At 40.7% G+C, this 24,061-nt stretch overlaps 2 protein-coding genes across 5 annotated transcripts; both read left to right on the top strand.

Annotated features, from left to right (window-relative positions):
* The first annotated feature begins 848 nt into the window (after nucleotides 1-848).
* Nucleotides 849-23,308, top strand: LOC124130068 (monocarboxylate transporter 14-like). 4 transcript variants are annotated; one of them, XM_046493401.2, is made up of 6 exons: nucleotides 849-1,244; nucleotides 19,055-19,257; nucleotides 19,341-19,484; nucleotides 20,137-21,138; nucleotides 21,434-21,484; nucleotides 21,969-23,307. In XM_046493401.2, exons 2-6 carry the CDS (start codon nucleotides 19,059-19,061, stop codon nucleotides 22,070-22,072), a joined length of 1,500 nt encoding a protein of 499 aa, XP_046349357.2. In that variant the 5' UTR covers nucleotides 849-1,244; nucleotides 19,055-19,058; the 3' UTR covers nucleotides 22,073-23,307. The 4 variants fall into 4 exon arrangements, with proteins under 4 accessions (XP_046349357.2, XP_046349374.1, XP_046349361.2 ...); XM_046493405.2 differs by lacking the exon at nucleotides 849-1,244 and adding an exon at nucleotides 8,024-8,619 and having other exon boundaries at nucleotides 21,969-23,308; XM_048391184.1 differs by lacking the exon at nucleotides 849-1,244 and adding an exon at nucleotides 13,996-14,076 and having other exon boundaries at nucleotides 21,969-23,308.
* On the top strand, nucleotides 1,905-4,508 carry LOC124130094 (monocarboxylate transporter 12-B-like). Its single transcript, XM_046493429.2, has 3 exons — nucleotides 1,905-2,248; nucleotides 2,565-2,708; nucleotides 3,480-4,508. The coding sequence occupies exons 1-3, from the start codon at nucleotides 2,050-2,052 to the stop codon at nucleotides 4,445-4,447; spliced, it is 1,311 nt and encodes a 436-aa protein (XP_046349385.2). The 5' UTR covers nucleotides 1,905-2,049; the 3' UTR covers nucleotides 4,448-4,508.
* Nucleotides 23,309-24,061: the final 753 nt, after the last annotated feature.

The raw sequence follows: 24,061 nt of genomic DNA, 5'->3' as shown, positions 1-24,061 counted from the left end.
GTTATCCCCCTTAGATTATGACGTAATTGGTGCCAATTCAACTGGGTCCCTGTCTATTCTCAACGCAAAAGATATCAAGTACCAGTTTGCGGTAAAACAACATGGCCTACGACACACTCCGGCGCAGTGGTGACTCAGCATCACACTATGCTGGCTGGCATCTGAGACGCTAGAATCACACACCTAGACCTACACCACGTGAAGCGGCTCTAACAAAGCATGATGACGTCATAATGTTTATCAATTGGCACCAATGACGTCATATTGCAAGGGGCATAAGCCATGGTGTTTTTGTTGTGGAAATAGAACACTTGGTAAATGTGAAAAATATAAATCGTTTTAATGCGAAAAATATGTTAATTAATTGTGATATTTTTATATTTTTGTCTATGACACTTCTAGGTTAACACTTTTAATGTGGAAAAAGTACAAGAAAAATAGGTTAATTTCCGTGTGAACTTGCCCTTTAACTTTACTGTGCCCAGTTCATCAGTATGGATGTGGCATAAATGAACTTGGACATAATCAAGCATATACATTGTATATATTTTGTTTTGTTTTGTTTTGTCTGGTTTGGTGTTTGCAAAAGTCCAGCTATATGACGGTGGTCTGTAAATAATCGAGTCTGGACCAGACAATCCAGTGAGTGATATCATAAGCATCGATCCACGCAATTGGGATCGATGACATGCATCAACCAAGTCAGCGAGCCTGACCACCCGATCCCGTTAGTCGCCTCTTACGACAAGCATAGTCGCCTTTTACGGCAAGCATGGGTTGCTGAAGACCTATTCTACCCCGGATCTTCACGGGTCTCATTGTATAAGCATTCCATGTAACTATTTTATGGGATGCCAGACAAATGCTGTGAGTAGCGGATGCTACCGGTAGACATCTTGCTTAGACTCTTCGCGTCATTGCCACCGCGAAGAGAAGTCATGCAAGACGCGTTATACCGAGGATGGAATCTATCATTACTGTAACATAAGTCAACAAGATTCGAGATTACGTCATGTTGATAAACATGACTGCATTCTTTTCTTTTTTCAGGTGACCGGAAACATGATAAGCGTGGATACATATTCGCTTTGAAGCAGACACCTTACACAAAGGTGTGCAATTGGTGACCACGTCCACACCTATTCTATGCCAGCGTGAATGCCGTACATGAGACCGAACAGCGGGGATTTACTGTTCACAGTAGGAGGATACGTCCCTCCAACAAAACGACAAGGATAGGAGGGGTAAGTTTCTCTATGGTAATACACAACAAAGTCATGCCACTGACCTAGGTATTACGTGAGACACATACTGAGTCTGCTTGACATACATGAACACCTGCACTGACAGCCCACAGTTACAAGTGTGTGTTAAATGCAAACAAAGTCTGTAAAGCCAACAATGTACTTTATGTTCATCAGATATTCAGGGTCACTGTGACCTATACATGCGCTGACAGCACTGGCTACAAGTGAGGTGGTGACAGCTTTCAAGGCGCACATGTAAAGCAAACGACGCACTTAATGGGCTACGGATATCCAGGGTCATTGTGACCTGTGCCTGCGCTGTTTCGGTTTCATGTTGTTTAACGCCGCACTCAGCAATATTCAAGCTATATGACGGCGGTCTGTAAATAATCGAGTCTGGACAAGACAAGCCAGTGATTGACATCATCGGCATCGATCCACGCGATTGGGATACCATGACATGCATCAACCAAGTCAGCGAGCCTGACCATCTGATCCCGTCAGTCGCCTCTCACGACAAGCATAGTCGTCTCTTCCGGCAAGCATGGGTTGCTGAAGACCTATTCTACCTCAGATCTTCACGGATCTGATAGTTGTGTGACAATGGTGAAAGTGCAATATGTTTTATATGTAAAGCGACATGTTCTTTATACGTCTTGGTGCGTCCCCAATAGTGAGTTATTAACAAAGTAAGCGACATACGAAATGGTACAATGTTCACTGGACAATGCATGATAAGGTAAAGTTAAGAAAAGTTGAACAACACAGGTACTAACCGTACTCTCCATATGTAAAACCAAACATGAAAATTCCAAAAGAAGACGTTGATCATGGATATGCCTGGGCGGTTCTAGCGGCCTGCTTTGCTATTGAGGTTCTCTATGGTGTTTTGATCTGCTCTGTTGGGGTGATAACACCGGCGATTCTGGAAGAAGTTGATGGTGATTTGGTCAAAGTGTCCTGGGTAGGATCAACTGTGATGGGAACATTCACGATGTGTGGTAAGTAGTCCATGAAAGTTTTGATCTTTGGAAAGTGTTTGTTGTTTACTGAAATATACACTGTCTTAGTACGTTTTGCCGTAAGAACAATATGATGAAGAAAATGCGTGGTTTCTTCAATGATGAAATGTTTGAAATACAATTCGGACACTAATCTTGATTAACATTACCTTTCTCTAGCTAGATGTAGCTCGTAATATATGTCTAATGTTATCGAGAGACGAGTCGGGGGTTTCATCTGATGTCTTAGTAACATCACAAGTGAGATCGAACTAATGGGCTTCAAGTTAACCTGCGCAATGATACCTATTTTCAGGACCATTGGTAGGAATTATTCAGGAAAGAATCGGACACAGATGGACGGGAATTGTGGGTGGCATACTAATGCTCGTTGGTCTGACAGCTGCATCCTTCTGTAGAACTGTCACAGGTTTGATCCTCACGTTTGGAGTCATTACCGGTAAGCATTACCGTGTTTTATGTGGAAACTGAGGTGAATGTAACACTTTTACACTTAATTCAAGCAGCGACAAGTGTGAAAATAATGTGTTATGCAATTATAATATTTAAATGTGTATGGAAAATTCAGGTAATATTAAATATATTTACCTATAAGTGATATGTTTGGTTGGAAAGTTTGGGTTAATTAGTTTATTTTTATTGTTGCTTGACGCCGCACTCAGCAATATTACAGCTATGTGACGGTCGCCTGTAAATAATTGAGTCTGGACCAGACAATCCATTGATTGACATCATGAGCATCGATCTATGCAATTGGAATACGATGACATGCATCAACCATGACATGTCGATCCTTAGACTTGTGCTAACCTGGATCTTCACGGGTTTTTATGTAATGTTTTTTTTATATCTGCTTTATTCAGCTACAACTATGTCCCTGATGAAATTTATTAATAGTAAAACGCTTCCTTCTTAAATAAGGTTTTTCAATCTGCTAACATCCATTGTTGTCATTTTCCCTTCACTCTTGAGGAGGTCATCATACCATAAAGTGAATAATTAATTGAGTAGGATTCCCCAAAACGTACAATACAAAACCGCATTAACGCATTGTCCAGATCAGGTCCCATCTTATGACATTCGCTTATTAAAATTAAAAAGAGGTAACTAATCTATTAACTCAATGCTACATACTTTGATGTTACATGTATTCACTCATTCACTGATAGACGTATCTCCGATGCATGTAATTGTGCATCTGTGTCCTCAGGTCTTGGTTGTGGCCTGGCAGCTAATGTTAGTGGCGTGGCTCCCGGCAAGTACTTTCACAAAAGGCTTCCAGTGGCATACGGTATTATCATGTCTGGTGGTGCATTAGGATTACTTGCAGTTGGGCCATTAACAATTCAACTTTTAGACCACTACACTTTATCCGGAACGTTGCTTATGTTGGGTGCGATTGGATTCCATGTCTGCTTAGCTGGAGCTCTAATTAGACCATCGTCTACACTGATGCCAGAGATGCCAGTTTCAAAAGAACTTGACCGCCAAGAATACATAGAGGGGGGTATCGATTCACAAGGAGACGATGCACAGCATAATCCTGTAGATTATGGTGATTTACCTGGAGAAACGGAGACCGACTTTATTGCACAACGAGACGTTAACAATTGTTCCCTAGCCACTTTGCCTGGAGTTGTTAAAGAAAGCGGTTTAAGGGAAGAAAATGCAACGTTTGCACCTTTGCTTGACCACCGATCACATTCGTCAAATAAAAAACCGAAGTGTGGGATGATATCCGAAAGTGTCAGTTTCATCGGCACAAATGGATTTTTCTTCTACCTCCTCAGTATCCTTTTCTGGGCTCTCGCTGAAGCGATATGCATGGTTCATTTACCAAATTATGCCGAATATAAAGGTAGCACACCTGCACAGTCTGCAAGTCTGTTCACTGGAATGGGTGTTACTGCTCTTTTTGCCGGAATGCTGACTGGCTTTGCCTCCTCTGACCAAGATATTGGAAACATTATACTTCATGTTGGACTACAAGGAATGTCAGGGGTGTATGTTATGTTACTCCCCACGTTATCACAAACGTACATCCTCCAAATGGTTTTCAGTGCCCTGTATGGTACGTACAGTCAGGGACCCTATACGTTGGTTAGTCCCATATGCATTGAACTGATAGGTCGATCCAAACTGGCCGTTGGCTATGGCATATGTTCATTTTTCTTTTGACTCAGCTTCATGGTTGGACCACCCATTGCAAGTAAGTAAACCTTGAATTTCTATTTACCAGTGATTGAGCGTTTGGTTATGCTTGACACGATGAGTGAGTGAGTGAGTGAACTTTAACGACACATCGGCAATATTTTAGCCATATCGTGACGAGGAATTTATAATAAATATATAAAGATTGAATAAAAAGCTGTCAGCGATGGATTGACACGATGAGTGTGTGAGTCTCGTCGGCAATATTTCAGCCATATCGTGACGAGGAATTTATAATAAATATATAAAGATTGAATAAAAAGCTGTCAGCGACGGATTGACACGATGAGTGTGTGAGTCTCGTCGGCAATATTTCAGACATATCGTGACGAGGAATTTATAATAAATATATAAAGATTGAATAAAAAGCTGTCAGCGATGGATTGACACGATGAGTGTGTGAGTCTCGTCGGCAATATTTCAGCCATATCGTGACGAGGAATTTATAATAAATATATAAAGATTGAATAAAAAGCTGTCAGCGATGGATAGACACGATGGGTGTGTGAGTCTCGTCGGCAATATTTCAGCCATATCGTGACGAGGAATTTATAATAAATATATAAAGATTGAATAAAAAGCTGTCAGCGATGGATAGACACGATGGGTGTGTGAGTCTCGTCGGCAATATTTCAGACATATCGTGACGAGGAATTTATAATAAATATATAAAGATTGAATAAAAAGCTGTCAGCGATGGATTGACACGATGAGTGTGCGAGTCTCGTCGGCAATATTTCAGCCATATCGTGTCTAATCGACGCGATGAAGTTTTAAAAAGCAATTAATAGCTGGCGAGTATACCCCTTCAATACTGGTGTTCGGCAGTATGAACATATCATGCAATAGTCAAGGGCACAGATGAAACACCCAAACATGCAGTTTATTATAATTATATTATGAGACGTCTTATAGTATTTATTTATCAAAAAAAAAATACTAATCATGTTTTGACATACGTTACCGAAGATGAAAATCTTTGTTTTTCAGGTCTTATTTATGAAAGTACTGGCGTGTATGACTTTACGTTTGTTTTCTCAGGTACGTAATCGTGAGAACGTTATTAAACAAATGTACTTGAGTAAGGAAAATATAAGCATACATTTTCTGTAAATCCGCCAGATCATTATGTTCAAAGAGAAAAAGCAATTAAATGATCAAACATAATAGCCAGGTCAGGTAAATATGTTTTTACAATTAGATGGTTGCCTTTGATATCTGTTTTTCAATCAGTGCTCCACACACAATTAACCTGCAAGAGAGAAAAGGACAAACATTATTTTTGTCTACGACATGTTTTCTTACAGAACTTCCACTGTTGTTGTCTACTTGTTGTATACAAATGTTCACACATGTTCGTTGTTTCAGTGCGGAACGTTTCCTCGTCACCAGTGCCTTCTTTGTTGTCTCCTTGTCGTTATACAAATGTTCATACATGTTCGTTGTTTCAGTGCGGAACGTTTCCTCGTCACCAGTGCCTTCTTTATTGTCTCCTTGTCGTTATACAAATGTTCATACATGTTCGTTGTTTCAGTGCGGAACGTTTCCTCGTCACCAGTGCCTTCTTTGTTGTCTCCTTGTCGTTATACAAATGTTCATACATGTTCGTTGTTTCAGTGCGGAACGTTTCCTCGTCACCAGTGCCTTCTTTGTTGTCTCCTTGTCGTTATACAAATGTTCATACATGTTCGTTGTTTCAGTGCGGAACGTTTCCTCGTCACCAGTGCCTTCTTTGTTGTCTCCTTGTCGTTATACAAATGTTCATACATGTTCGTTGTTTCAGTGCGGAACGTTTCCTCGTCACCAGTGCCTTCTTTATTGTCTCCTTGTCGTTATACAAATGTTCATACATGTTCGTTGTTTCAGTGCGGAACGTTTCCTCGTCACCAGTGCCTTCTTTGTTGTCTCCTTGTCGTTATACAAATGTTCATACATGTTCGTTGTTTCAGTGCGGAACGTTTCCTCGTCACCAGTGCCTTCTTTATTGTCTCCTTGTCGTTATACAAATGTTCATACATGTTCGTTCTTTCGTTGCAGGATGCTGCTACATCATCAGTGCCTTCTTTGGGTTGTGTATTCCATTATCAAAGAAGCTGATATGAAAGTTAGTTTAATCAAATCAGTACCGAAAAGAAATATTGTGTCTTGACATTTTATGACTACATATAGTACATTCTGTAACCTGTTTATTCACTTAAAGTGTCCAATTACAGTTAATAATGTTTGATGTATGATTACACACGTTTTACACAACTAATGTAAATGTTGGGGTCCACTAGCTTGACAAGGCCCGTCACGTAATTATGTTGTTTTGATATGAACAACAACGGTTGTCATATTTGTGAAACAAAAAGGAGGGACAACTAATTTTATTAAATACGTTAACCACGTCGGGATTAAAGCCAGAATAGGACCCGAGTTTATCGGATGAGGCTTCTGGAATGGATTTGATTGTCAGGCTTGGTGACTTGGTTGACGACATGGGGCGTTGCTCATAATATCAATCACCGATTTATTTGATCCACAGAGTCTATTATTTATAGGCTGCAGACATGCACACTATATTTGGTATAATGTTAAGCGCTTGTTTCATTTTATATTCTGTCGTACATTATCATTAAAAAATCCAAATACTTTCATTTTCTCTTATGTGAAATGACTTACCATAAATATAGGACGTGTTCAGACGATAAACAAGTGTGCATAGACTATTTGGAATTGCGTGTTGCCTAACTGGCCAATGAATATAAACCAAATTAAATATTTGAAATGAGAGCGCATAAATCAGTCATGGCGCAATTTGGTTATCACTTTTAATAAGGTATATGCTCAAAGTGGTAACATTATTGCCCCGTTCAATGGATTAATGTGCATTCATCGTTCTTTTTCCTTCTCAGCTCCATGGGAAGTGTGCAACCCAAGCTGCCTGTGAGGCGCTCGAAAGTTAATAATCCTCACGTCCTGCCGGGTACCCATTCACTGCTGGGTGAGCAGAGGCACATTTCGAACAGTCACTTGCCTAAGGATACACCACATGTACTACATGTGCTGAAGACCTAGAAACTCTCAGGATTCAAGCTGCCGAATGCGGTCACCAGTCCAACTATTCTTCGCGACCGACGTTTCTTAACTTTACCTTATCATGCATTGTCCAGTGAACTTTGTACCATTTCGTACTATCGCTTACTTTGTTAATAACTCGCTATTGGGGACGCACAAAGACGTATAACGAACATGTCGCTTTACATGTAAAATATATTGCACTTTCACCATTGTCACACAACTATCAGATCCGTAAAGATCCGAGGTAGAATAGGTCTTCAGCAACCCATGCTAGCCGGAAGAGACGACTATGCTTGTCGTGAGAGTCGACTAACGGGATCGGGTGGTCAGACTCGCTGACTTGGTTCATGCTTGTCATCGTATCCCAACTGCGTAGATCGATGCTCATGATGCCAATCACTGGCTTGTCTTGTCCAGACTCGATTATTTACAGACCGCCGTCATAAAGCTGGAATATTGCTGAGTGTTGGATTAAACAACAATCAAACAAACAAACAAACGCAACTCTCACCACGTTTAACGGAAGGAGAGAGGACTTAGTGAATGAAGCTCATATTTATATACAGTAAACTACGGTTATAACGAACTCAAAGGGACCACTAATTTTAATTCGTTATAACCGTAGTTCGTTATAAGCAAATATACGGAATATATACAGCAAATAGACAGGGCCCCAAAAATAGTTCGTTATGTCCGTCAGTTCGTTATAAGCGTGTTCGTCATAACCGTAGTTTACTGTACGTATGTATACCCGCAACCTGTGGCAGAATCATGTGTAACACAGCTTAACACATGTGATAGGTCCAAACGAAGCTTTCCGTTCCTGAAGCTGTTGTCATCTTATTATAATATCCAGCCAATGACACATGTGGATATCATGCAGCAGTGTCACACCTGGATTAAATATAATTTGCACAGTCCTGTGGAGAAGCACACACTTCCATATCGACGTCATTCGTTCACGACTCTTCCCACAACCGGGCGCCTTGACACACTTTACGGCGGTGATCCACCTATCCACCTATTTATATCTCTGGGTCATCTCGAGGTTACTGTAGTGGATAGCGGTGTGAGAGGTAAGGGTCAACGTTTTATACCACTACATAAAAATCCCGAATATCTTCTTTCTGATATGTACATGGTTGTTCTTGTGTGTATAGGTAACCCGCTATTTAAACAATCACCATTACTAGATGCAAAACAAACCGGTGTATATTGCCTTGCCTACCTCGTCTCTCGCCTCCATTTCACGACAACAATCAGTGTTCTTTCTACTTATGCTGAATATGTTGATTCGGCTTGTGGACATGTAAACATTTTGAGATGTGTCAATGCAACGCATTCGATATGTCTATCCCGGTTTTAACTTAAGGTCATTGGAACGCTCCCACGCTGTTTAATTTTGGGACAAGTTGATCTGTCAATTATCGATATAAAATTCATTGTATGACAAATAAAGTAATATAGTATCCTAAGGGAACACAGGTACACAGTGCACTGGTCATAAGGGTGCATGCGTACTCGTAGGGTTTCTGGTTGGATAACGGGCTTCCCTTCAATATTGAACTGACGCTCCGCGATAGCTGAAATACTGCCAAATGTGGCGTTAATCCCAACTCACTCACGCTGGTTAGATCATTGTTCAAATTCCGATGGTTTCCCACGATATCTTTATGATTGCAATTTCATAAGGAAACAAAATATTAATACAATTTGCGTATTCGACGTAATACGCGCCTACGGCGCTCTTAAAATTAGGAATAGGGGCTCTTAGTAGAATATTATTTTGGAGTAAAAACAAATAGTGGAAAGATAAATTTCGTGGTATGCTGACAGCCTGAAATGTTTATGTACGACAAGTATGTTTTTGCAGAATTTAATTGCCCATAATTAAGGGTGCATATAACACCTGAGTGCGTATTATACGCGAATAAATAATTCTTGTATACATTAATCAATCGGAAGGGGTGCTAATTGGGATTGTTCACTCGGCAATATATTTGCAAATATCGCCGTGGGCGCTTATTAGAGCGGGGCGCTTATTACGTCGAATACGGTATTTGTATAGATCACAATCAAGTAATACCTCGTCCTCAACTGATACACGTTGCTGTTTAAACGATCGTTATGAATATTCCCACCACTCCACTGGAAAGCTTTTGGGAAAACTCAATTTAAACACGTTGATTAAGTTTTGAAATCAACTTCTTAATTTCTTAAAAGAGCAAAAAATACTTGTAAATTATTAATGACAATATTTCGTAATGAACTAGTTCGTCTCTTATCCGTTCAGTTAAACACAATAATATCGATAGTATGCACACAATCTTAACGATGTCAGATGGACAATAACACATAAAACATTCAGTGTATGAAATAGAACGAGGGTAAGTGCCTGTAGTTTATCCTGATTTTGAGATACAATGTTCTTGCAAATAGTCCTTTTTATCGTCAGTCGTCGTCTACTATCTCGAACTATTAATAGCAAATACAGTTACGAGCCCACGGTGAATGCGTTTGTGTAACAATAGTGGTTCATAGAGCTCGGGTTGCACTGCTGTATAAATATAGATTACTGAATGAGACCCCGTTAGATGCCGTTTTTATTACAACCAGTGTATTTCAAAACGTATGTGACGAGCGAAAACGATACGATTTGTAATAAACGGTATCTAACTGGAACGAGTTAGGTAATATATTTATTACTCACTTTAGCATTATCGAACAACGACTTTGAAAGGGTGGAGTAAAAATACAACATCCGTAGCGGATGAAACGACCGTAGACTGTTTTCCCAAGGCCGTAGTCTTTCCGAGATCCGTTATAAGAAACAGCAGTTGGCACAGTATCGTTTCTCGAGCACTCTTCCCTCATGTTAAGTATATTGGACAAATTCATACCAGTACATACCAACTTTTCTGCTCATTGTCTTCCTGTTCTGCTACCATAGCCTCTATGAATTTGTCTGCAGCAGGTTGACCGTGATAGACTACGACTCTTTCCAATGATCGGGGATTAAACCAACGACTGAATGTACGTGTTTGATTATTTTCCCACTGGATGAGGTCGATGGGTTGTTTGGACAGCCGGAAAAGGGGACTTCAAGAGATTGAAATCAGCATAAATGATGTAAGGGGCCTTGAGTTGTTTTCTGACATCTTTGTGAAAGAAGCATGGTTCTCTGCTCTGGGCATTTTGATCTTCTGTGGGACGTGAGATTGGCAGTTGGGGATGTGATCAGCCAGTACTCTCTGATGAGACCGTGGAGGCAATAGGGACAGTGCAATTAATGACGGTGTGCTCTCTGATGAAACCTTGGAGGCAGTAGGGACAGTGCAATTAATGACGGTGTGCTCTCTGATGAAACCTTGGAGGCAGTAGGGACAGTGCAATTAATGACGGTGTGCTCTCTGATGAAACCTTGGAGGCAGTAGGGACAGTGCAATTAATGACGGTGTGCTCTCTGATGAAATCGTGGAGGCAATAGGGACAGTAAATTAATGACGGTGTGCTCTCTGATGAAACCGTGGAGGCAATAGGGACAGTAAATTAATGACGGTGTGCTCTCTGATGAAATCATGGAGGCAATAGGGACAGTAAATTAATGACGGTGTGTTCTCTGATGAAATCATGGAGGCAATAGGGACAGTACAATCAAGGACGGTGTTCTCTCTGATTAAACCGTTGACAGTAAGGACAGTACGATTAATGACGGTGTGCTCTCTGATGAAACCGTGGAGACAGTAGGGACAGTAAATTAATGACGGTGTGCTCTCTGATGAAACCGTGGAGACAGTAGGGACAGTACGATTAATGACGGTGTGCTCTCTGATGAAACCGTGGAGACAGTAGGGACAGTAAATTAATGACGGTGTGCTCTCTGATGAAACCGTGGAGCAGTAGGGACAGTACGATTAATGACGGTGTGCTCTCTGATGAAACCGTGGAGACAGTAGGGACAGTAAATTAATGACGGTGTGCTCTCTGATGAAACCGTGGAGACAGTAGGGACAGTAAATTAATGACGGTGTGCTCTCTGATGAAACCGTGGGGACAGTAGGGACAGTAAATTAATGACGGTGTGCTCTCTGATGAAACCGTGGAGACAGTAGGGACAGTAAATTAATGACGGTGTGCTCTCTGATGAAACCGTGGAGGCAGTAGGGACAGTAAATTAATGACGGTGTGCTCTCTGATGAAACCGTGGAGACAGTAGGGACAGTAAATTAATGACGGTGTGCTCTCTGATGAAACCGTGGAGCAGTAGGGACAGTACGATTAATGACGGTGTGCTCTCTGATGAAACCGTGGAGACAGTAGGGACAGTAAATTAATGACGGTGTGCTCTCTGATGAAACCGTGGAGACAGTAGGGACAGTACGATTAATGACGGTGTGCTCTCTGATGAAACCGTGGAGCAGTAGGGACAGTACGATTAATGACGGTGTGCTCTCTGATGAAACCGTGGAGACAGTAGGGACAGTAAATTAATGACGGTGTGCTCTCTGATGAAACCGTGGAGACAGTAGGGACAGTAAATTAAAGACGGTGTGCTCTCTGATGAAACCGTGGAGACAGTAGGGACAGTAAATTAATGACGGTGTGCTCTCTGATGAAACCGTGGAGACAGTAGGGACAGTAAATTAATGACGGTGTGCTCTCTGATGAAACCGTGGAGGCAGTAGGGACAGTAAATTAATGACGGTGTGCTCTCTGATGAAACCGTGGAGACAGTAGGGACAGTAAATTAATGACGGTGTGCTCTCTGATGAAACCGTGGAGCAGTAGGGACAGTACGATTAATGACGGTGTGCTCTCTGATGAAACCGTGGAGACAGTAGGGACAGTAAATTAATGACGGTGTGCTCTCTGATGAAACCGTGGAGACAGTAGGGACAGTAAATTAATGACGGTGTGCTCTCTGATGAAACCGTGGAGACAGTAGGGACAGTAAATTAATGACGGTGTGCTCTCTGATGACAGTAGGGACAGTAAATTAATGACGGTGTGCTCTCTGATGAAACCGTGGAGGCAGTAGGGACAGTGCAAGTAATGACGGTGTGCATAACTCTTCTGACCAAATAAGAATCTGCTGAGATCCTTGATCCAGCAGTGGGGAGTTTTGTTACTGTCATATCATCAATAAGTCATTGTAACATGGATGGTATACACTTCTCCTTTCTCATGATCAAAAACGGGGCGTTTGGGTAGCCTAGTGGTTAAAGCGTTCACTCGTCACGTCGAAGGCCCGGGTTCGATTCCCCACATGGGTACAATATGTGAAGGCCATTTCTGGTGTCCCTCGCCGTGATATTGCGGGAATATTGCTAAAAGCGGCGTAAAACCATACTCACTCACTTAAAATTAAAAAAAATATTGCCAGATCATATTTTGCCTTTCAAAATTGGGGGATGTCTTCTAGCTTGACGGGGAAGGCGATGTTCGTAAAATGTAGTTTCTGCTCATGTCTTAAAACATTTGACTTCTTGTGTAGGAAAGACAGGGTAAAACCTGTCTGGGCCTTCCCCGGGTATGGTATAAACCTTTACAATCCGTCCCAGAGCTTGCAGATCACACGGCTAATTGTTGTCTCCAACCCTTTAATTTTCTAAAGAGTGTATTGTGCCATTCGATCCGAAATATGTCTTTGACGGAATACTGTATTTATCTACAACTCTGGGAACAATAAAAAAAAAAAAAAATAAAAAAAAAAATAATGGTTGTCTCCATTTGTTGTATGTTCCACCACCACCAACTTGTTGGACTGGAGAGTGTTTAATTTTCATGTGACCTCAGATCATCTCGCCTACTGAAAACGTGACCGCAAGAGAGGGATGGGTAATATTGTTGAGCAAATGTCTTATGTTCATATAAACTCACTCTTGGATGGTTGTCCTTAAGCACACTCTTCATACTTCTCGATAGCTCTCTTAGTCTGCGGTGCCATACTATTCGAAATATGAATAATGATCCTCTGTATCACTTCTATTTTTATTATATCTCCACCACATATAATTGTACATAACATGTTTGAATTTGACTGTATTCGGGTCCATAGCTCATCACTCTGAATAGATATACTTGTTCTAATTATCAAAAATTATAATGGATTACTTTTCATGATCAACATTTTGAAATATAATACGCTAGAAATATTTAACTATCCCTCTACGATCATACGATAATATAAAAAAACCCTTATAATCTTAGATCTGTAATATTTATGTATAATTAAATATTTAAATAAATACACAGACAATTATGTTATTTTATTAATATAAGGCTATAGAAATACATATGTATGTGATGTAATATTTATATAATGTTAATGACTTTAAAAATATCAAACAAAATATTTGTAAAAATAAAGAAAATAATAACTTAATGAGATTTGAACTGCCGCGATACAGCCATGTGATCTACCATAAACGTTCAACAATACAGTGGCAGGGAGAGTTAGCTCCCTTGCCCACTGACACAGTGTGTCCGAGACGCGGACAATAACAGAGTTTTCCTTGTCAGCTGAAGCGTGGGTAATTACTGAGTATCTTTCTTTGTTATTATATTATCTTCCCACCCTCTTATACTAATCGCCAATTACGTCTAGCTACAGGTATACCGTATCGGTATTAAAACGATGAACATGAAGAATTGTTCTAAAAATAACACAATCGATTTCTCGGACTTGCTTTGCGCATAAATTGTTGCTTAGCGGAGTTCATCAAGTCGTTTCTGAATTCTTTATCTTTAGTATAAATTTGTTGTCATTAGAACAGAGAACTGGGTCAGAGTGAATGTACGAGACTCGATTGTGTACCCGTGACGATCCGGGATAGAATATGTCTTCAGCAACCCATGCTTTTAGTAAGAGGCGACTAACGGGATCGGGTGGTCAGGCTCGCTGAATGCTTGTGTTTGTATCAGAATGGACCCGGGAAGATCCGGGGAGAATAGGTCTTCATCAAGCAATGCTTACCGTATATGAAAGGCGACTATGCTTGTCGTAAGAGGCGACTGACGGGATCGGGTGGTCAGGCTCGCTGACTTGGTTGTTGCATGTCATTGTATCCCATTTGCGTGGATCGATGCTCATGATGTCAATCACTTGATTGTCTGGTCCAGACTCGATTAATTACAGACATATAGCTGGAATATTGCTGAGTGCGGCGTTAAATAGCAAATGAACCAACCAATTTAGTTCAATGTAAGTACGTGTATATACTGCAGTACCGTTCTCATTGTTCACAAAGCACAGAGGGGTCAAACAGCTAGTATGACAGTAGCTATGTCTGCGAAATAGTAACTTGTTTGTCTGTATTCTAAATAAATAATTATGCACGAGTGATTTATGCAAGCAAATGCACGATATTTTTAATATCAGATATTCTTATAACTATCGACATCGAGTAAAATACCTTGTACGTAAGGGTATAAGGGCTGAACATGTTGAAAACTCTCGAGACTGAAGTAATTTCAACAATTTCGACAATTTTCTGAGTAGTTAGCTCTTGTCGATAATTGTTATATCACTTGGATTACTGCTTACTTCGCGGAATCATATAACGACTAATCAAATGATTCTATAACATGTTCGAACACATCCAGGGGAATTGATTTTCGTTCAGAATGATTGGCCAATCAGAGGCCCGCATCCAATTACGTGGTAACGCTTCGATTAATTACTTGCTCTCCATCAATGGGTGAATTTCTCCTTATCTAAATATCGTTGTAATATCTTGATAAGTATTGTATTACCCGACGTACCCTAGAACTATGTGCTGTGAGAGTAACGCGTATGAATACCTCACGTGCCTGTGAAGGTAGTCCGCACGTGCTGTCACTCGGCTATGACATGTTGACCGGCCATGTGGCTGGCGAAATAAAAGTCTCTCCCCAACGCCTCTGGTTTTGTCTCTAGTCTGAGGGCTAGGTTATAACAATCGTATAGGCGTCAACCTGTGTATGAAGTAGACGTGGTGAGGTAAATCTCATAGGAATAACGCTGACCGGAAGTGTCATTTTGAGCACAAAAAACACCACGTTAGAAACATTTGCATGTAACACAAAAATCTAACTTCGAACTCTCTTCAGTGTAGGTGACTGGAGCCAGAGAGTGAGTGAGTGAGTGAGTGAGTGAGTTGGGTTTAACGCCGCTTTTAACAGTATTCCAGTTATATCGCGGCGTGTCAGCTTAATGTGGGAGGAAAGCCCGAAGTGATGCAGATCTCAGACGTTTACCACTTCGGTGAAACCCACGAGCACGGGTATGGTGCTGACAAACCTAGAAACATAATCGGGGCGAACCGGGATTCGAACCCACAATCATAGGTTTCTGGCGTGGCCAAGGGAAGCGACTCTGCACAGCGAATCGCGGCGCCTTAGACGACTGGGCCACCCGTGCCCCCTGGAGCCAGAGAGATCCTACGAGTATCATGTTGGCTATGTGGTTCGTACGAGTCAGCAGAGGGTTTATCAGTTATGGAATTGATTGTAATTACCGTTACTTTACATACTTTTGGTAATTTGGGAGCACGAAAGATTAATGTCACATAGGTTGACAAAAGGACATTTTTAACCACCGTCCGATTTGTCCAAGAAGGGCTACTCTCATTTGCTTGTTTGTTTATTTAAGCGTGAGCGTGTGGGATTCACGCCGCTTTTAACACTATTCCAGTTACATCACGGCGTATCAGCTGAATGTGAGAGGAAAGCCCGAAGTGATGCAGGTCTCCCAAGAGCAAGTGTATGGTGCTAACAAGCCTTGAGACATAATCCGAGAGAACCAGGATTCGAAACCAAAATCCTAGGTTCCTGGAGTTTTGTTTATTAGGTATGCTTAGAACCTTAATGATGCCACGATGCTTGCACTTAAAAGAGTCCGTATACTGTCCATATTTCCAACGTTTTCGTTCGCGATAGATGATAGACAACTGCAAACAACCAGACAAATTCAAGTGAAATATATCAACAGTCGTATAGCTTGCTACAGCGAGTTTAGTGATGCAATCATGGTTTCAATTGCCTATACATATACAGTAAAATACGTTTGTAACGAACACGCTTACAACGAACTGACGGATATTACGAACTTAATTTTTGGTCCCCGCCATTTGCTGTATAGATGTTGTATGTGTGCTTATAACAAACTACGGTTATAACGAACTTCAATTAGCGGTCCATTTGAGTTCGTTATAACCGTAGTTTACTGTATGGTGTTTTGCGAAAATTAGCAGTGTCTCTGGGGAGCAGATTATACCTCTTGGGAAAGGGTAAACGTTGCAGAGTACAGGTACACAGTGCTATCGACGCCCCCATGGCCATTCGAATGACCAGCTGATACCGAAACAGTGATGTTATTAAACACTGTTTACGAAAAATGTATAGTTATTAAACGAGTGATATCTTCCCGGATGAAACAGTAAAACTGATAAAAATGCAACGAACCCGCGTTCGGTCGCTTCGGTCACTTTAACGTTGAACGAGCGCATACACAACACTAACACCGCGATCAGACGGAAATGTTTTTGTTTTAGCAAAACAATCAAATCAATCAATTATAAAAAAAAACAAATACGAATTGACAAGTTGTAAGATAGTAACATGTCGGTTATCAAGATACGCACAAAACATGTTGATGTGATAATTAGTGTACGTACGTGTAACAGGGTAATGTGGTTTTAACAAGGCTGTAACAACAAAACAAAAAATTATGACACCGTACTAAATATACTATGAGGATGTAGTAGCTAGCCAAGAATGACAACAGACTTGACAAATATATAAATATGCGTGTTCAACGTTGGAAATGAATGGATCGTGGTATAATGAAGAATTTAGAAATGCATGATTACCACGGGGTCATGTACAAGGAAGAAAATGGGGTCCGAAGGCGTTTGGATTTGTTTTTGTTTAACGCGGCGCTTAGCAAGTTATAGGACGGCGGTCTGTAAATAATGGAGTGTAGACCAGACAATCCAGTGATTGGCATCATTGGGATACGATGACATGCATCAACCAGCGAGTCAGCGAGCCTGACCACCTGATCATGTAAGTCGCCTCCCAGACAAACATAGTCGCCATTTATGGAACGCATTGGTTGCTGAACACCTATTCTACCCCGGAACTTCATCACGGGTGTAAAGGCGTTTTGTAATTACCTAGTGGCATAATGTCTAGATTTCAAAGACTATCATTCCTGAAGGAAACTGAATAAGCTGTTCGATATGCCCTACAAAATCCAGTTTCCACCCTTGCCGAACTAGACTGGAATTCCTGCGCTCGATCGTAGCGCCACCAGTGGCTATTACGAGTTATGTCCCTTTTAAGCCTCTCCTATGGACCAATCAGATTCCACTTCTCGTATCACTTGCATTTGCTTCAACAAATTGCCGGCGTCCAGTCAGGACGATCTGAATAATAATCAAGATCTGTTTTGTGATAAAACGGGTCTTGCATCGCGAAATGCATCAAATCACGTTAGCACCTTGATTAAAAACATGAAAACATTTGGAAAACATCTGTTGACAACGAGTTGGCGGTGCACATGCTTTGCAAATCCTGCAATCGACCGAAATCTGCATGACAGTTTATGAACTGGATTTCGATTTCGTTGCGCGATTTTGATTGGACTATGCATAGCCTCGTTAGTCCAGCCAAAATGTAACTCCAAATACCAGCCTTGTTCGGCAAGGGCGGACACTGGACTTTTATAGTCAGTTAACTCCCTTGCTCTGGCCAATGAGCGCCCAGATTACATCACACAAACGGCAGTATTTCATATGTTACTCTCTGACGGTCATGTACTCTCCGCCTTCCCTTAATATCCAGAAACAGTAGGGTTCGCACAGATTTCATGCACGAAGTAAGAGTCATTTGACTTCCATGAGTGATACACTAGGGTGAGCAATGTTTGGTTGTAATTATAAGATTAGTTGACAAGGTTAACAAGAACACAGAAGTCGTCATACACGGTTGGTGACTGTCACAACTGTTTACAACCTGTCGAAACAAACTGAGAAATCTTGACACGTTGCATCGTGATAATCTCGTTGTCAATTCCACTGTTTATAGGAAGCTTGTTCATACATGTAATTGTTTCCGGCATCTGCATTAAACCTGACGCTACAATAAACTCCAATATGTCCAATTAAAATGCGTCGATTTGTTAATGAGAACAAGGGACACTCTCATTAAGTTGATGGTTTTCATCATATATTTGTACGCTGTAAGAGAAGAGAATCAAGGTAATATTTGATGTTATGCTAAACACACTATACATTTCACGTGCTTACTACTATATCTGCATGTCCTATATTGCAACTTTGCAGTAAATTTGATGTTCATTTCTCAAAATCACTTTTGCAAATGCACAAGGAATACCTTCTCAGCCATTTTCTCAACTTTCATGGTGTCTAATTGAAGGTTTCCAACTTTGTGACAAGGTATCCATGAAGGATAATTACACATAAGGAAATTCATCAGTTAACGAACATGTACTTATCCATTACACAGAAGGATGGAAGTCTCAAAAGCAAATGTCGACCGGGGCTACGCCTGGGTGATCCTTTCAGCTGCCTTCACCTTACAGTTCATGGCAGGAATACTGGCGTACTCTCCTGGTGTCATGAACATCGCAGTCCTGGAGGAAATTGAAAACGATCTGACCAAGACCTCCTGGATCGGCTCTATCAACTTCGGAGCTTGCACTTTACTGGGTACGTAGAATCTAACATAAAATCTAAATAACACCCGATTTACCCTGATTCACTCACTTACGGAGTTATTGTCAACTTTACAGGTCCAGTTGCTGGCTTGATACAATCTAAAGCTGGTTCCCGTATTACAGCTATGGTTGGTGGCGCTTTAACGCTAATTGGCATGACGGTTGCTTCATTCTGCAAATCCATATTTGGCCTAGTGCTAACGTATGGCCTTGTGTCAGGTATGTTATCTGGTGATTGATTGTGTTACATTCTACCTTCTTAGGAAGGTTTGATGTACATTCAGAACAGAAAATTACATACATGTATTATGGTATTTGACAATGCTTTTGAATGTTGCTACATGGATCAAACGGGGGGCACGGGTGGCCCAGTCGTCTAAGGCGCCGCGATTCGCTGTGCAGAGTTGCGTCGCTTGGGCGTGCCAGAAACCTATGATTGTGGGTTCGAATCCCGGTTCGCCCCGATTATGTTTCTAGGTTTGTAAGCACCATACCCGTGCTCGTGGGTTTCAACGAAGTGGTAAACGTCTGAGACCTGCATCACTTCGGGTTTTCCTCCCAAATTAAGCTGACACGCCGTGATATAACTGGAATAATGTTAAAAGCGGCGTTAAAACCAACTCACTCACTCACTCACATGGATCAAACCCACACTGCTTCGTTTATCAAGGATACTGAGTATTGTTAATTAGCTGTAATGTGTTTTAATAATGACAACGATCGTTATCAACACAACATCCACATCATCTTTTCTCTTTGTTTTGGCTGTATATACGTTTATCTTGAGGATCAGATGTAGGGTCACATGGTAGTTTACCATATCAAATATTTTATAGAACGGATTTATTATTTTTTTCTTCTTTTTGGACAGGATTCGGTATTTGTCTTGCTTGCAATGTAGTAGGCGTTGTTACAGGGCAGTACTTTTCAAAGAGGCAAGCAACAGCGTTTGGTGTGTGCATTGCCGGTGGAGGAATGGGTCTGTTTGTTGCTGGGCCTCTTGTGAGATACCTTCTCAGTCAGTACAATCTAAGTGGCGCCCTTCTTATTCTTGGTGCAATAGAATTTCATATGTGTGTTGCTGGTGTTGTCTTAAGGCCACTCAAACAGTCACAGAGTTCAACTGTAGTAAACATTGATCAATCAGTGGATGACAGCACAGATAAAGATCAAGAGTGTGCTCCACACATAAGCAGGAAAGCTTCACATTTGTTACATTCTAAGTCTACAGAAAAAAAATTTGCTAGCATTCAGCCACAACCATCTGAAGAAAATACTCATAATGACCAAACATTGGAAATTTCTACTTCTGCAGATGATCCTCTATCTTACCATGCGTTTATTTCTTCACCACAAGAAGATACGAAGAAATCAAGAATAAAATCAAATATATGCCACGTTTTCAGTGCTTTTCGAGTCCTTAAGGAAATTCGATTTCTTATATATAACCTAAGCATCATGCTGTGGACACTTGGTGAATCAGCCGCTGTGTTCCATCTTCCATACTATGCTCAACAAAAAGGAAGCTCGCCGGATCAGGCTGCAACTCTTTTCACTGCAATGGGAGTCGGAAGTGTCTTCTCAAGAGTAGTTGCGGGAATGATGGCCTCAGATTCGAAAATTCCATACATGGTTCTCCAAGTAGGATTCACTGGCATATCTGGGGTGCTATTGATGTTATTCCCTCTTTATTCTCACACATACAACACTCAGATGGTGTTTGGGATTTTATATGGGACATACAGCCAAGGTATGAATACTCTGATTGGCCCTATTGTCCTTGACTTGGTTACATTGAAGGATGTTCCAGTGGCATATGGGTTTGTGTATTACTCCATGGGAGTTGGGTACATTCTAGGACCTCCTGTAGCAAGTAAGTAGCATTGTGATTCAAAACAATCCAATTCCAATATTGGTGGCTCATTCAGGCACCATTTTATATGTGTTTTTTTCTCTATTTGACGTGCATTACTTTGAATTACGTCGCGTCATCTTCAATACATTAATAACCCTAACAAACCTGATATATACTCAAATGAATCCACTTCCTGTAGCTTACATAACTAACCCCTGGGGCTGTGTCAATTAAGGCACCCTTTTTGCCTTTTGAGTACATTCTGTTGGGCGATGTGAAAATAATTTTTCTAATGATCTGTTTTAAATTTCAGGTTGGATTTTCAGGTTGAGCATGGTATATGATTTTACCTATGTATTTGCAGGTAAGATAGCGTCACCTAGTGAAATGTTCTTAAATTATTTGATCCAATTAAAAAGATATAAGTTTTCATATTTTAAGAAGGGAATGTTCTATACAATATTTATATTCTTGGAAATATATCAAATCCTTGATGCACCATTTTACCTGGAATGTTTATTTATGATTAACAAAATAGTCTTTCTCTAAAACAGAGGCATCGCCAATAGCCTTGATATTAATTTTCAGTTGTTAACTTTTATCCCCTTCACATAAAAGGCAGTCGGTTACAATAACTGGCTCGTATAACTGGTAGCTACGTCAGTCTCTGGCGTTTTGTATCATACATATACATGTACATGTACAGTGTTTATTGTTGTTCACACTACCAGCCACTCACTTGTGGTTCAGTCCTCGTGATTTTAAGACTTCAACTGTCTTATCTAAGAGTCAACTGTCTTATCTAAGAGATTGCTTAGTTAATATCGACGCAATTACTCTATTTTCAGGGACGTGTTTGATATTCAGTTCGATATCTGCAGCGTTGGTAAGCGTTGTAGGAAGAAAGGTAATGCAAGGACCCATTCAGACTAAAACTGGGATGGCAAGTTGATCAACAGTGATACACAATGATCAACGGAGAAACAGGAACAGAAAATTATCAGCGTTAGCAATTGTGAATTGAGAAAACTATCACGTATTTGCTTTTTGTTTATGACCACAGTGAGCAATATTCTAGCTGTTTCACGGCATCATATTCCAGCAAAATCAAGCCTCTGGTGTCTAGATTGCTCTTTCGACGAATATTTCAAAGAGCCTCTTACAACTATTAATCAAAAGTTGTATAATCAAGGCCACAACACTTACGGGCTCAGTAAAGCTGTAACAAAGTTTTATGGTAATCATGTGGAGGACATTTCCAAATTTTGACTCATCCGTGAAAAAAATGGCGTCTGATCATGATGCAATTCCCTATTTGACTTGTACCATTTGTTCCCATGTATTTTTAGGTGAAGAATTGACTTGGGTTTGCATGTGTTTGTGACTCAACCTTTCGCGAACACCTGTCATCATAGCTATTTCATAGTGATTCATAAACACATGCTCATATATAGTCGGAATCGTACAATCGACTCTTCTTTCAGCATAGGTTTCTTATGAAAATAGAAAGGGTTTTTTGCTTTTACTTTTTGTTATATTGTAGTGTATTTTATTGTTGAACAATAACCGTGGCTGTGTTGCATTGTTTCTGTTGAGATTCGGTAGACGCTCATTGCATTGTATTTGGACAATGATTAGTCGTCAGGAATGTAGTACTAATGCAATGTTAGCAGTAGTCAGGAAGTTTTTATATTTAGCAGCCAGTGTGGTGTGTTAACTTCCGGTCCGGTATACTGCGGAGGGTGATAGTATGTAACAGAAACACCCGGAATGTTCCAGTGCCGCTTAGACTGGTGAGGGCACTGTGTAGAAATTTCCAGTAGCTATTGAGGCTGTATACAGTTGGACAACAGCGTGTTTACGTGTCTCACACATTTTCATCTGAGAATACACCAAGACCAGCTTTTGTTTGAAGAATCCCTGTCGACGCCCATCTCGGAAGCTTGATAAACGTCACCACTGGGTGAATATACAATTATCACTGATTTTTCCTTTCACCACTGTATTTTCCGATTTGATACTGTCCACTGCCATCCTATAATATTGTACTACCACTCTTTGTGTACTGCCATTGTTATTGCTGTGCAGTAATTTGTATGATTTGCAAACTTAATTAGTGAATTGTGTAATACATTCATTGATTGTATGTCACTTGCTGGTTGTTTGTTGGTTTAACACTAAGTTCTTTTACATACAGATTTGTGGGTTAACATATTGTTTAAATTTGGGAATCGACACGTAACATTGTGTACAATGTAGGTTGGATATTTAACATACTGCTTTCCCTATGCGGCGCTGATAATCGCCCGTCGATGAGAACTTATAGTCCCTTATAGTACAGTTAAAGGGGCATGGGGGGGAGCCCAAACCTCGAAGGCGCCGCGATTCGCTGTGCAGAGTTGCATCCCTTGTGCATGCCAGAAACTTAGGATTGTGGGTTCGAATCCCGGTTCGCTCCGATTATGTTTCAAGGTTTGTCAGCACCATTCCCATGCTCGTGGGTTTCACCGAAGTGGTAAACGTCTGATACCTGCATCACTGCGAACGTTGGTTTACCCGCCACGATCATGTGAACGATCTCCCAAACCCAGTGAGTACCTCCAAAAGGATTATTGAAATATTTTTTAAACTCGGGCTTGCTGAAATATGCCCTTGGAACAGGAAATCCTTTTAAGGAAAATATGAAAACATTTCTTTTCCCGTTCATGTTGTCCATGTGGATATATTTCAATCTATGAATCAGTTCAGTGGACGTATACTTTACTGAAAGGCATGACGATACAAACACACTACTGCAAGTCCAGAATATATATATATATATATATATATATATATATATATATATATATATATATAAGATAAGCAAGTCAGGTCCGTACACACGAATAGCTTTTAGCCGTAGTGTATGTCTGATAGAACAGGAGAGGCATTTCAGGGCTAC

This window comes from Haliotis rufescens, unplaced genomic scaffold, assembly GCF_023055435.1.
Source record: "Haliotis rufescens isolate VD_foot unplaced genomic scaffold, xgHalRufe1.0.p SCAF_9, whole genome shotgun sequence".
In the NCBI taxonomy this organism is placed as follows: domain Eukaryota; kingdom Metazoa; phylum Mollusca; class Gastropoda; order Lepetellida; family Haliotidae; genus Haliotis; species Haliotis rufescens.
Note: the sequence above shows the minus strand (reverse complement) of the source record. Positions and strands in the feature narration are given on the sequence as shown.